The 15,125-nt window shown below is 40.4% G+C and overlaps 1 protein-coding gene across 1 annotated transcript; it reads left to right on the plus strand.

Annotated features, from left to right (window-relative positions):
• The first annotated feature begins 371 nt into the window (after positions 1-371).
• LOC120309068 (WD repeat and coiled coil containing) lies at positions 372-9,889 on the plus strand. The gene is made up of 4 exons (XM_039345878.1): positions 372-695; positions 2,711-4,626; positions 5,679-5,796; positions 9,531-9,889. Exons 2-4 carry the CDS (start codon positions 2,734-2,736, stop codon positions 9,812-9,814), a joined length of 2,295 nt encoding a protein of 764 aa, XP_039201812.1. The 5' UTR covers positions 372-695; positions 2,711-2,733; the 3' UTR covers positions 9,815-9,889.
• The last annotated feature ends 5,236 nt before the right edge of the window (positions 9,890-15,125 follow it).

Below are 15,125 nucleotides of genomic sequence, written 5' to 3' on the forward strand. Positions count from 1 at the left end.
TCTAAGGAGGAAGGAGTAAAAATTTCTCCAAGCGTATGTGCAGGACTGATCAAGTATTATTGGAAATATTTGTTGCAGTTATTGCTTCCTAAAGGGGGTGGGGGCACACCAGTTACTGAAAGCAAAGGCTAACATATTTTGCCCCACAAATATATAGCATTGGGTCAATTTCTCAATACAGTAAATCAATGCACAAGTATATTTCTGACTCATTTGTTAATTAGGTTCTCATTAATTTTGAACTTGTGTGGAGAACACATCATATTTTATGTCATATTTATTATGAAATATTGAATATTCAAAAGCGTTCACAAACTTAAATACCACTGCAGCAAGCTGAAGGATAAATGGCATAAATTGGTTTCTGAGGGGGTTTCCAGCCTTTTTGTCGCAAGGGGGCGTTTATTAGATCACACACAGACCAATAGAGAAATAGAGTTCCGGTGACGTCACATCATAGGCAGGACAGGGGATGCGTTGCGTATAGGCTTGGATCCCGCCTCCTTTTTTTTGTTTAGCCTTTTCGGAAAGCCTCCGCCAGCAGCGTCCCTTGTGGCAAGACGGGGTAAGTCCATGTGGTGCTACCCGACAGACCGAGAGGCTGGGGATTCCGGCGGTAAACTGAGCACCGAGTGGGCGTGAGAAGAGGTTGATATCGTTACACAGAGGGGCAGCTGGATCGCGTGTTTAGAGAGGTAAATGGGGCTGGAACCACACGGGCGCGATCGGAGGCGGTGCTAGACCCAAAGGCGGCCGTGTGGCGTCAGAAACGGAAGGAGGCTCAGCAAAAGAAGCCCAGGCACTTGCCCGTGGGGAAGATAAAAGGGCCAAGGGTGGGAAATGCAATGAGAAATTGCTCCCTAAGACCCCGAATCCGCCTTGTTCGGTCCCTTTTCTTTCTGCTTAGCCGGTCTTTAGGCTTCTGACCGGACTACAGTTCCCATCTGCCCCGTCACTAGTTAACGCCGGTTTCCTAACGTGAAGTTTTATCCCAACAAGCCCTGGGGACCGAGGTTTTAAAAGGTCTATCGCCACGGGTGGCCGTGGCGATAGACCTCCCCATCGTCATCTCCCAGGTAGTGGTCAAGGAGAGCCTTCGTCGAAAAAATAAGGTGGCCACATCTTGAAAGATTGAAGCCTGCAAACGACAGATTATATTTAGCTTGATGTCTGTATATTTCCATGGCTTTCACCCCCATTACAACTCACCGTTATTCTGAGATCTTTTTGGAATTTATCCCAGTCTTGAAATGTGGTGGGGGTGATGTGAGCAGGCATTTTTTTTTCTATTGGAAAATACTGTTGATTAAATTGGATTACAAATAGTCCTCGACTTACAACACTTTGTTTAGTGACCATTCAAAGTTACAGTGGCACTGAAAAAAAGTGACTTATGACCGTTTTTCAAACTTACAACCCTTATGGCATCCTCATGGTCACATGATCAAAATTCAGACGCTTGACAACTGGTTCATATTTATGACGGTTGCAATGTCCTGGGGTCATCTGATCACCTTTTGCAAACTTTTGACAAGCAAAGTCTATGGCGAAGCCAGCTTCACTTAACTGTTATTAACAACTGCAGTGGTTCACTTAACAACTGTGGCAAGAAAGATTGTAAAATGGGGCAAAACTAACTTAACAAAGGTCTCCCTTAGCAAGATAAATTTGGGGCTCAATTGTGGTCGTAGGTTGAGGGCTACCTGTAATCATAATTTGATACAAAATAGACGTGTGTGTCATCGTAACCCAGTTCATTTTTAAACAAGGAGAGAGAATATTTGGCTGTCCAGATGCTAAACTAAAAATCTCTCAGCATCACCCAAATTGACTGCAACTGTTGGAAGTTGTACTTCACTAACAGCTGAAGAATCGCATTTTCCTGTTCCCGAATGAGCAAACTCTTTGACTTAAATTAAATAGAAATATTCCTTGTAACTGATTAGAAATACTAATTGAGGGCCAGATATGGGATCCCCTTTATGTTTTCAGTATCCAGAAAATGCTCCTCTGAAATCCAAGTAGCAAAATAGATTTCTGCAGTGTGATTGTGGCCCACTGATTTGACTTATGGGATGATTTTAGGATGACAATGGGGATGAATTGCTTTTGCTAGGCCTCTTGTTCTCACATCACCCTTATAGTGTCCCATAAGTCAAAAACAGGCTGATCATTTTCTGCCATTCTTTTTCCAATATACCAAAATGTTACAGCATAGAGCTCCAGAAGAATTCAGATACCCACTGTTGCTTTTTTTCTGAACTACAAAGCGGTGAATGCTCCAACACTGGAAGCTTTTAAGAAGAGACTGGACAGCCATTTGTCCGAAATGGTGTAGGGTTTCCTGCCTGAGCAGGGGGTTGGACTTGATGACCTCCAAGGTCCCTTCCAACTTTATTATTATTATTATAAATTCATGGAAAGGAAAATATGTATTTCTTATAAGGTATATCTTTATATGGAGAACTGCTGACCTGCTTTTTTCCCCTGTACTAAAATGTGGCTATCAAATTCACTTGAGACAATTTGTTTACTTAAAACATTGAGAACCTAAATCAGGTTGAGTACCAATGAATCACTTTAAAGAAGCTCAACAAAAGCCTCAATAGAATAAATAAACAGTACCAATTATAAAATGTTCATAATTTGCCTTCACTTACTTTTATGGCAAATTAGCTAATAATTAGTTAGTAATTTGTTTTCTTTGCAGATGTATTCCATGAAAACTTAAACATGGAGCTGGGGAAAGGGAAGCTCTTGAGGACTGGCCTTAATGCCTTACACCAGGCCATCCATCCTGTGCATGGGATTGCTTGGACAGACGGAAAGCAAGTGATACTGACTTCTTTATACCAGCGTAATGGAGAACCTAACTTTGGCAACTCAAATGTTGTGGGTCAATTTGAACACGTTCATGGACTTTACTGGGGTCCGTTTTGTGCACCAGATGCTCCTGCACTTCTTGCCATTCAGCACAAAAGACACATTACAATGTGGCAACTCTGTTACAGCAGTTCAGAACAAAACAAGCTGATGGTTTATCAGATCAGTGAAATCAGCGAGTTGTTTCCTATACTTCCCCAGGGTTGTGTGTGGCATCCCCAAAAAGAAATTTTAGCTGTGCTCACTACGCGAGAAACTTCTGTGCTCCATTCAGTGCGACTCAATAACTCCAGAATCAAAGCAGACATCAAAGGTAGTGGTATCATTCATTGTGCTTGCTGGACTGAGGAAGGCAAACGTTTGGTGATTGGGATAGGTAGCACCCTCCATTCCTACATGTGGGATGATGATCAGAAAACTTTAAATGCTTGCTCCTTTTGTCCAATATTTGATGTAGGGGGTTATGTTTGTGCAATAGAACCAACTATGAGCACTCAAGTGGCAGTTGCTACTGAACTGCCACTAGACAAGATCTGCAGCTTAAATGCTGGTGTTTCATTTGAAATCCCAAGTGAAATTATTGAAAATCCAGTTCCTTCCCAAAGTAGCACATTGGAAAATGATGGTGATGCCTCTGTAGATAATGGGGAAAAGTTAACAGACCAGGAAATTTTTGCATCATCCCCAGTGGATTTGACTCATCTCCCTTCAGGTAAACAGCAATCTGAAAACAGTCCCCTCATTAATCTACGATCCAAAGATTACTTAACTGGAAGTGGTCACGATGCATCACATTTCATTTTGGTGACTTTTGAAAGAAAGGCGACAACTAGCAAAAAAGTGAGCATCCCAGGTATCCTGGTCCCAGATATCATGGCTTTTGACTCTAAAACACAGACTGTGGTAGTCGCTTCCAATACCTGTAACATAATTTTGACTTATTCCTTAATTTCAACACTCCTCCCTAACATTCAACAAATTCATTTGGAGAAGAATGAGCGGCCAAAGGGGTTGTGTTTCCTAACAGAGAAACTGTTGCTGATCCTGGTTGGAAAACAAAAATTAGTGGATCCTGCTTTTCTTCCATCTTCACGCTCAGACAAGTACATTCTCCGCTTGATAGTCAAAAAGATCACCTCTAGAGAAGGCCATTCTGCGCTTTTAGGTCCTACTCAGATTTGTTTCAGGAACATACCAGTGAAAAGAGAGTACGTTGAAAGTCATTCTTCTGATGCTCACTTTCTGAGAGAAGGATTGCTGCTCCCAGATTGCATGAACATGCCATTTCCTGGGAAGAAAAAACTGATAGAAGAAATTGTTCATGAGCAATGCTCGTCAACAAGTGTTGTGGATTCTGCTGAGAAAAAGATGCCCAAGGATTTTCTTCAAGATTTGAGAACTTTGGACGTTGAGCCAATAGCTCGTTCCTTTGCTCTTCAAGAGCTTGAAAATTCTTCAGGACCACTAAATATGCCAATTTCAAGCACGGCAGGAGATAGATCTCATGAAACCTCTAAGTTATATGGCAAACAAATGCAGAATTCTCGTGAAGTAAACAGGAACTTAATGCAAAGTGACAAAGAAGTTAATTGTATCTCTAAAAATCTCGAGGAACTGTGCTACAGCTTCGCAGAACTTCAGCATCAACATTTAGAGATAACTGAGCTTCTAAGATCCGGGAAAAAAATTGTTCCACAGTATCCGCCATCTTGTGAGCCTTCTTTTGTTAACGTAATTTGCCAGGTAATTTTCAAAAAGTATATGCTATCACAATTTTAATATAGTCAGCTGTACTTAAAAACTAGTAATATTGATTCCTTCCTTGTGAGCTTTGCTGTAAAATTTCTGAAGAGCAACAAGCCATTGGCCAAAATCTAATTATGTAAATCTATTCTTAAAGATAGGAGAAGAAAGATTTGGACTCCTTTGGAGGAATCGGCGTGTTTGGGGCCTTTGTAGACTTTCTAGAATTGACACTGCAATGAAATCTAAAAAGTAATTTTCAAGAGGTTGGAAATATTTCAGAAATGCCATTTGAGAGCCAGTACATTTGGCTATAACACAGGTGTCAAACTTGCCACGTCATGTGATGTAGCACAACTTTTTTTCCATTGCCGAAATGGGGGTGGGTGCGGCCTCCACATGATGCAACTGGCCCGCAGGCCAGTAGTTTGACACCCCTGGGCTAGAGGAACACTTAATTAAGACAAGAAAAACTCTGGTTCAAATCTCCATTAAGTCTCAAGAATTGCTGGATGATCTTAAGGCAGCTGTTTTCTCTTAGCCTAATTTTCCTTCCATAGGATTTGTGGACATAACTCCTGGAATGGGCTGGAGGAAGGACTGTGTGTGTGTGTGTGTGTGTGTGTGTGTGTGTGTGTGTGTGTGTATGTGTGTGTTGCATGAAGCTGCATGAATAGGTATTGTCTTGCACAGATCAAAATGACATGCACCTATTTCATAGATAGTAGTGGCTGTCAGACATGAGCGACAGTACTTTTTACCTATAGAGACAGAGAAAACAAACATTGAACTGGATTCCTTTGTGACATCCTTTGCTCTAGCTATTGATCTGAGTACACCCAAAGTACTATAATATTCAAGGTAAAAATTGTGCAAGTAGTATCTTTGCATATGCAGCTCTTAACAGTGGGCATAAAGTATGCACGTGGCACTAAGTAACAAGATGGTATCTGAATGGTATCTGTTCCCACACTTTGAAACCTGGGTTTGTGAGTATGGGATTAATTCTTACGAATCACTACGCCTAAAATTCTTAATTCTTAAATCAACAGAAAGAGTCTTCCGGATCTGTTACTTCTGAACAGCGTGCTGTTATCCTCTGTGATGGGAAACTCCGTCTGAGCATAATTCAGAAGATTTTCAATGTGGGTGTAGTTGAAATGCAGCATAGTAAGTATGAAAGGTAACTTTGGGAACACTAATAAATGAACAGAGATACAGTTTCACATCCCTCCTTCCATAAAAATGGGAAGGGCCAAAATAAAAAAAAGGTAGGGGCTGGAGTACATAACCCTGTATGTTTTAGAGCAGACATGTCAAACTCGCGACATCACGTGACATTGCACAACGTATCGGAACATTTTCCCCATTGCTGGCAATGGAGTGGGCGCGGTTTCTTTGTGACGCGTCTGGCCTGTGGGCCGACAATTTGACACCCCTGTCTTAGAGACTAATAATATCTCAGGATACTTCAAGTCATAAGAAGTTGTAGTTCCACTCTGTACCAGTAAGCTGTATTTGAATGCTGTAACCATCCATAGGCCCCATATTTTAAGGACATTGATAAAGAGATGCTAGCCAGAATGGTGAAGAATCTGGAAATATATAGAATAGCTCCATACACAGAATAGTCAAAAGAGTTGGGAATGTTTAACCTGAGGAAAAAACAAACAATGGCCTTCAACTGAGATTGGTTGCTGCGGGCAAGATGGAACAAACTCATTTTTGGTTCTTCCCAAAAGAAAGACTTGAACCAATGAGTGGAGATAGCAGGAAAATAATTTAAAATATAATTAGAAGAAACATAAACAGGGCTGGATGCATAATTTATCATGCCTATGGGAAGACGTATTTGTGTCCTTCTGAAGGTTTAGTGTGGTCTTATGGTAAAATATACTTGGCATACACATTTCATAATCCTGCTAGTAAAAAACATGATACACTATTCAAAGTGAAGACTGTGTCAGCAACAGAGCACTTTTAATTGGCATCCTGTTTGAAAACTTACGAATGAGCTAGTTTCCTAGCTCTTTTTCTGTTATTGGCTCCAGCAGTATGCCCTCAAGTTTCTGTTTTTTTCTCTCCAAACCTTTGAATTGTAACAATCTGTTCAGTTGAGTTCTGCTAGTAATCTTATGGACTCATCCAGGTAATTTTTTTGACAACAGTAATAATTTTCCACTGCCTCTTTCTGGTAGGTTTTGTTGACTTCTGTCTAGTTTATAGCCCAGGGACTTCTTGGTGATTCCTATCCAAGTACTACCCACATCTAACCCTATATAGTTGTGGGGTTTTTTTTTTTTAGATTACAGTAGCCAGGTTTTCTTGGATGTCATCACATGGCTGAGTAAATCCTTTATTTAATAAATTGTTCCCACAGACTTTTACTACTACTTCATATTTAGTTATTGAGACATGCATTCTTTTCACATCTCTTGAGCTATGGCCGTCTACCATTTTTTGCAAACACGTAGATCTGTACATCCAAGTAAAGAAAATGAACTTGATCTAATTCAGCAACAGCTAACCGGTCATCCTCAGTAATTTGATGTTTTGTTAATTACGGTTTATAATTAACACCCATGACCTGGACTCATCTTTGCAATTTTCAATTTGATATATCAGCTTAAATATTATGTTACTTAGACAGGCTTGTTTGCTTGTGTCTATACAGATATTTTGAAAATCTTTCTTAGTGTTGGCCTTATCTGACTAGTTTAAGTAAGACTCTAAGCAGAAAGATTAAAGGTTCACATGATTGCAATCTTCTCATGATGTCACTTGCAACAGAGCTTTACATAACCAATGAAAGAAACTCCTCATAGAAACTCTGGCAACTACCAAAATCATTTCTAAAATATGAAACTACAGCACTGCATAAATTGGAGGTGCAACCTAAATGCTCTCTATTCTTCAAATCCAGTTATACTTTTACAGTTTAGAAGTACGTGCTTTCAAAATACTAGCAGAACTGTTCTATGAATGGCAAGCAGAACAGGATATTTAGACCTGCCAGTTTTTATTCTTATGGAAAATATAAACCAGAATGAAATCCTCCTGGAAGGTGCGTGTTAGAAAAGTTGTTTATTGCCCTCACTTAAATTATCTACAGCCACGTCCCCATATCTGCATACCTTACCTAGTTTGTCAGGGTGGATATGTCATGTCTATTCCCCCTTTGTTCCCAACATTTTATTCACAACGTAGGAGTAATGTGGGAAAACCTGGTGGTCCTATGTTGACAGAGCCTATGACTGAAACTCCACATGACTCTTTTCTCCTTGGAAGGAAAAAGGGAGGAAATAGTAGCTTTTAATCTATTGTAGGAAACTCTTAAGTATTGCTGTGACATCAGTTATCCAGTGGCAATACTCATCCTTTACAGGATTAGCAGTCAGGGGTACAAATGCTATTATACCAAAGAAATAGGGAAGCAAAATGTCCGAAATGAATGGGGGCATTCAGAAGAAAGCACCAATCCAGCCAAATGCTAAATAGAAGCACAGTAAAATGATAGCTTAGACCAGGGATCTCCAATCCCCAGTCCGTGGACCAGTACCGGGCCATAGCATGCCAACAACAGGTCCACACAAACAAGCAAAGCCCCATCCACAAGATGCAGGCAGCACACAAAACCACACAGCCTTCAGTCCACAGAAAAACCTCTCTCCACAGAACCGGTCCCTGGTGCCCAAAAGGTTGGGGACCTCTGGCTTAGACCTTAATAATGCCAGGAGGAATGAAACACCACTATGCCTAGAACTCATTCATGTAGCCTTATGCCTTTCTATACTGACATTGGTCCTCCGTTTCTACTTACCGTATTTTCCGGTGTATAAGATGACTTTCTAAACCATGCAAATCTTCTCCAAAGTCGGGGGTCGTCTTATACGCCGAGTTGTCTTATACGCCGGAAAATACGGTAGGGATGTATGTTGGTGCAATAATAGACTGTTTTTAAAAGAGATAAAGAGAACAAATCCGTAGGCAAATGAGCAGGGAGGAGGGAGGGAGGGAGGAGGAGGAGGAGGAAGAAAAGTGAAAACAAGATAGAAATATGCTCCATAATCTGTCATCAATGTGACCACAAATAGACTGGGACTGGGTTTACTCAATGAGTTTTGCCTCATTTTACAACCTGTCTTGCCACAGTTAAGTGAATTGTTTTAGTTGTTAGTAACAGTTACCGTAAATGCCGGCATACAAGGCGACCCGGCGTATAAGACGACCCCCGTCTTTATAGCCGGGCCGCATTCCTAGAATGTCGTCTTATACGCCGGAAACTACCAGTATTTCCGGCGTATAAGACGACTCGGCGTATAAGACGACCCCCGTCTTTGGCGCCGATTTCAGCGCTCGCGGAAGTCGCCTTATACGCCGGCATTTACGGTATTAAGTGAATCTGGATTTTCCTGTTGATTTTGCTTGTCAGAAGGCCGCAAAAGGTAATCACATGACCCCAGGACACTGCAGCCATCCTAAACATGAGTCAGTTGCTAACAGTCTGAATTTTGATTATATGATTAGGGGGATGCACCAATGGTTGTATGAAAAATGGTCATAAGTCACTTTTTTCAGTGTTGTAACTTGGAATGGTCACTAAATGGATGGTTGTACGTCAAGGACTATATTCAACTTTTTTTTCTTCTCAAGATGCATTGTTAACAATTTTCTCTGTAAGCAAAAATGAATCTAAAAATCATAGGAGAAACCAATCTTCTGTCCAAGATACGTTGTACTCTTAGTCACTTGATCTGAATTATTAAACTGGTCTTTGTATAGAAGTAAGCAAGGAAGCCTGTTAACTGCTTAGGTACAGTATCTTGCAAATGCAAATGCCAACACAGTCACTGCTTCTCTTTAGAATTCCTTAAAATATTGTTTGTGTCTCTTGTCTTTTACAGATTTGTCCTGGATTGTTCTTACGTCAGATAGTGAGGGCTTTATTCCATTAACATTTGAATCCCAGCAGGAGATCATTATAAGGGATGTGAATGCCATATCTAATGACAGCAGTAATGCTTCTTGCAAAGCATTAGTTGCAGTCAATTCCACTGAGGGATTCAGAAAGCTTTCCTCTCATAGTCTGGATTTTACAGCCAGCTCCATGGAAGTCTTGAGAGAAGAGTCTTCTCGGTGTCTGGTGGATGACGGACATTTTTATGAGCAAACCAACAGCTCTTCCTAATCATGATTCTTTGCAAGTTCATCGACGTAGAAGTGAAATCTTTCATGAAGCATAATTAAAGTTGGGACTGTTGTATATTGTGCTTTCACAAAGGGGTGATATTTTGCTGAACTATTGCTCTTGCCTTTGATTTCTTTTTACTATTACTCCATGGCTTACTTGCTGTTTTATCAAATAATTTTAAATTATTCTTGCCTGCTAATGGTGGCAGACTAGCTGTGCAAGGCACCTCAGTCTCTATAAAGCCTATTTGCTAGGCTGACTGAACATACTTTCATTTTTAGATTCTATTAGCAATTTTGCTAATATTTTTGCTCTGCTGAGCACAAAATTAATTGTTTGCCAAAGCCGAAAGAGGCTTTTTCTGGAGAAAGGAGGACTGTTTGTCCTTAGCATTTCCTCAGAAGCCTCAGTGGCATGAACAAACTGAGAAAAAAAAAGTGCGGGTTTCTAGTGATTCTAGAAGTAGAAAGCAAAACTGAGTCATGTTTATTACTGTATTATAAGGCAAACTGTTATACCTATAGTTTCTGCATCATTACACTACTTTTAATTTTGTCGTTATACCAGTGCCTGTTACAAATGTACTTGAAAGTTAGGAGACCATTTACAAAACTACTTAGCAGTGAGTACCAAAGTCCTTCTCAGATAACAGTACCTGCAACAAAACTTGATTCGTTTTTAGTCAGTTTTCCTCAGAGTTTCCAGGAAATTGTTACAATATGCATGCAAGTTGAATAGCTCTAGTTTAAAAAAACATTAAAAATAATTCAGAATAGTTGAAGGCTGAAATATTGCTCTGAACGCTGAATTATAGTGGACGACCTTCAAAATAAGTTTCACAAACTTACATTGTTACATTGACAATCCTTAGGTATACTGAAACATGGTTGTAGCCCTGTTTAGACTTCATGAAAGAAAGGAGGAAAGGGAACATTTTATTTTTTTCGTCTTTATCAAGGAACCAGGAGACTTGAGTTCTAGTCTTGCTTTAGGCATAAAAGCCACTGGCCGATCTCGGGCCAGTCACTCACTCATCCCAACCCACTTCACAGAGTGGTGGTGGTGAAAATCAAAGGAAGAAATATTAGCTAGGTTTGTCACCTTGAATTATTTATGAAAATAATAACAGCAGGTTAAAAAATTATTAAAAGGGGGGGAGGTGCCATCTGCCCTTAAACTTTGTATTTTACAGCTTTGAAGCAAAAGGAGACAGCCATACCTATGGAAAGTAGGACCGGTATCTATTTTTTTTTCTTTTCTTTTGTGAAAAAGCCTTTCATGATAAGGGCGATGTGGATTTAACTTCTGGTTGTAAATAATCTGAACCCTAATTTCCATCATCACTGATATTCGCCTCTGTCACCCTCATTTAATTGTAAAAAGGATAACAGTAGGTATTACAGTGGTTTTTCTTTTTTCGCTCCTTTTCCCTTTTTCTGCCCTTTAAGTCGCTCCACTCAAAGTCCCTTCCTTGGTATTCCTGCCTAATGTAAGATTTCATAAATATCTTCAGTGGATTATTAGATTGCTGTGTTTTCTGTCTCAGATAAAATATCTAAAAAGCAAAGCCACTGTCAGATTAGTAGACCAAATAAGAATTTGTTGATTGTTTTTAGTTGGATCTTCAATACACCAAAGCTTTCATTTCACTTAATGAAAAATTACAAAAAATTGTTAAAGAAAGGGGGGAAAGATAACTAACAGTCATTCCTAGTTTTCTTTACCACAGTTGCCAAGTCATTATCCCTGCTGCTTTAACATTATAATTCCTTCAGCCCCTTATTCAATTCTTTTTCAGTTATCAAATCCAGCAATCACAATCTCACTTTTTTTCCCATTTTCAGCAGTCTACAAAAGGTTTCCAGGTTTTTATAAAAGTACTTATTGTTTTTTCCTTGCCCAAATAGCTCAGTTATCCCAGCTCTAGGACAGTGATGGTGAACCTTTTAGAGACCGAGTGTCCAAACCGCAACCCAAAACCCACTTATTTATTGCAAAGTGCCAGGGCTGCATCAGCATTGTGGTTCCCTCAGAGAGGGTGGGGTGTGTGGCCCACTGAGTGGGAGTGGCCAGGGTGGTCACAGCAGACTGGGTGGGTGTGGCCAAGTAGGCATGGCCACCTCGATACTCTAACATCTCTACTTGAGCTTGCTAGCAGGCCATTTTGCCTGCTTTGTGCTGGGCGGGGCTGCTGCTCTGGGCGGCGGCAACCTAATGGACCTGCACGAGCTGCTAATGGCCACGGTGCATGTGCCCACAGAGAGGGCTCTGAGTGCCACCTCTGGCACGCGTGCCATAGGTTCGCCACCACTGCTCTAGAACAATTTCAACATTAAAACAAGCAGCTTCCAATTTGCAACACTAGGGAAATTAAAACTATGTTAAATTCATGAATTGCATCGTGCTACTTTTTACAAAGGAACTGAAAAAAGTGACTTATGACTGTTTTTCATACTTAAAACAAGCAGCTTCCAATTTGCAACACTAGGCAAATTAAAACTATGTTAAATTCATGAATTGCATCGCGCTATTTTTTACACGTAAACAGTACTGGACTATGCAACATACAGGTAGTCCTTAAGACTACAATTGAGTCCCAGTTTTCTGTTGCTAAGCGAGACAGTCATTAAGTAAATTTTGCCCCATTTTACGACCTTTCTCACCACAGTTAAGGGAGTCTCTGCGGTTGTTACCTTAGTAACACGATAGTTAAGTGAATCTGGCTTCCTCATTGACTTTGCTTGTTAGGTCACAAAAGATGATCACAAGACATTGCAACTGTCATGAACCAGTTGCCAAGCATCTGAATTTTGATCACATGACCATGGGATGTTGCAACAGTTGTAAGTATGAAAAACAGTCGTAAGTCACTTTTTTCAGTTCCTTTGTAAATTGGAACGGTCACAATGCACTGTTGAGGACTACCTGTATTAGGCCATAATATAGTTTATTGGTTTGGGCTATGTCAGCCAAATGTGGCTTGTTAACCCAGTTTATGTCTTAAGATAATTTAACTATACCTTAGGACTACATGTGAATGAAGTCAATGGCTTAACTGTTTGAAGAAGGAATTCCTGTAATTGTTTCTCAGCCATCTAGTTAGGCATAACAGCAAAATGAAGCATAGCAATTTGTTTTAGCTATGATTATTACAATTTACTTACTGTAATAATTCCTGATTTTAAAATGATGATTTTTAAAATGATGATTTTTAAATCAGATGAATTGTCCTAGAGGTGCTTTTTTCAGGAGGCAGCTGGACTTCCTTGTTTTTCTTTGAAGATGTTTCGCTTCTCATCCGGGAGGCTTCTTCTGACTGAATGGTGGGGAAGGGAAGGATTTATACTCCTTGCAGACTTTCTTTTCTTTTTCCTTCCTTCCTTCCTTCCTTTTTTCCTTTCTTTCTTTTCTCTCTCCTATTCTTCTCCTTCTTTCCCATATCGCTTCTCATCCAAGTTCTTCAACTCTGACTGAATGGTGGGGAAGAGAAGGATTCATACTCCTTGCAGATTTTTTCTTTCTTTTTTTCTCTTTTCTTTCCTTTTTTCCCTTCCTTTCTCTTTCTCCGTCTCTCTTAACCTTCTTTCCCTCCCATCTTCCTCCTCCTCTTCCTCTTTCCCTTTCATTCTTCTCCCAAAGGTGCTTTTTGCAGGAGAACTTCCTTATTTTTCTTTGGAGACGATTTCCAGGAGGCTTCTTCAGCTCTGGCTGGATGGTGGAGAGGGGGGGGGGAGATTTATACTCCTTGCAGACAGCTGGTCATTTGCAGCAGTCTACGGGGAGTGTAGATCCTTCTGTTCCCTGCCATCCAGTCGGAGCTGGAGAGGCTTCTTGGATGGGAGAAGAAGCCCTTTCGAAGAGAAACCAGGGAATCCAGTTGCCTCATGAAAAAAAGCACCTTTGGGACAACCAAGATCTGGATGACGGAGAATCTCCATAGACAATTGGGTGAGTGAATTCTACTTTATTGTAATGCTCCGTTGATAGAATTTTGCAAATCTAAAAGTACAAGTCTCCTTCTCTTCCCATCCCTTTTCATTTACCACCCCAGAAACCAGTTTTCTGAGCTGCTTTCTCCATCCAGGATGCAGCTGAGGGCTACGCTCTTTTACCTGACCATTCCCAAACAGCATCTCCTGCCAGAATCTCCCAAGGTCTTCCCCATATTCCATTAGAGCTCCCTCTTCCAAGGCACGGATTGTTCTTGTGGCGCTATCTTTGTCCAGTCCCCCCAAGGTGTTTTTCACACATAAAAGTAGTCCTTGACTTACAGCAATCATTTAGTGACCGTTAACCCTTTTCTTAACTAATTTCCTGACAGGACAATTAACCAGTGGAACAGTTTGTCTCCAGATGTTATGGTTGCTCCATCAGTGGAGGCTTTTAAGAAGAGACTGGACAGTCACTTGACTGGAATTGTATTATAGGGTCTCCTGCTTGAGCAGGGCGTGGACTAGAAGACCTCCAAGGTCCCTTCCAACTCTTGCTATTTTGTTAATTAACCAGTGGAACAACTTGCCTCCAGAAGTTGTGGATACTCCATCACTGGAGGCTTTTAAGAAGAGACTGGAGAGCCACTTGACTGGAATGGTATTATAGGGTTTCCTGCTTGAGCAGGGGGTGGGCTAGAAGACTTTCAAAGCCCCTTCCAACTCTTGTTATTTTATTAAAATGATAAAATAAAACATCAAAAGATTGATATGAGTAAAGGTGAATCTTCAAGTAGCTGGTCTGAGACTTTCAAGATAAGAACTGGCTTTACATACAATGAATAAAACAAAGCAATTTCTTTGGTTTTGATTTAGCAGAATGAACAATTTCATCCCTATTAAATCATGGCACATTTATGCACATTCTTTAAATGCAAGGAGTAGCATTTTGAATGTTCACACTATTTGGATCAATAGGGAAATCAGCAGCGCTGAGGTGAAATTTGATCATAGTAGGTAAGGAAAATCAAAGATAGCTCAATGACTGTTCTTGAACTGCAAATGCCAGTTATATTCCAGCAATGGAATTTGAAAAATTCCAGTTTCCAAGGTCTCAGCAGAGCTGGCTGCCACCAAAAGAAAACAGAGGATTTTCCACCTTCCCCGTAAAATCCCTTTTGAAGTTGTAAGCACTTTTATGTAATTATTTGAATGTCATCTTTGAGGCTGCTTTTTTCTGTTTAATCATATCCAATTTTTGGAGATTGCGTGGAAAAGTCCCTGCAGTTTTCTTGGCAAGGTTTTTCAGCCATGGTTTGCCATTGCCTTCTTGCTAGGGTTGAGAGAAAGTGTCTGGCACAAAACCACCCAGCTGTCAC

The sequence above is a fragment of the Crotalus tigris genome, unplaced genomic scaffold (assembly GCF_016545835.1).
Source record: "Crotalus tigris isolate CLP2741 ecotype Arizona unplaced genomic scaffold, ASM1654583v1 scf7180000017980.1470182205:1502881, whole genome shotgun sequence".
Classification (NCBI taxonomy): domain Eukaryota; kingdom Metazoa; phylum Chordata; class Lepidosauria; order Squamata; family Viperidae; genus Crotalus; species Crotalus tigris.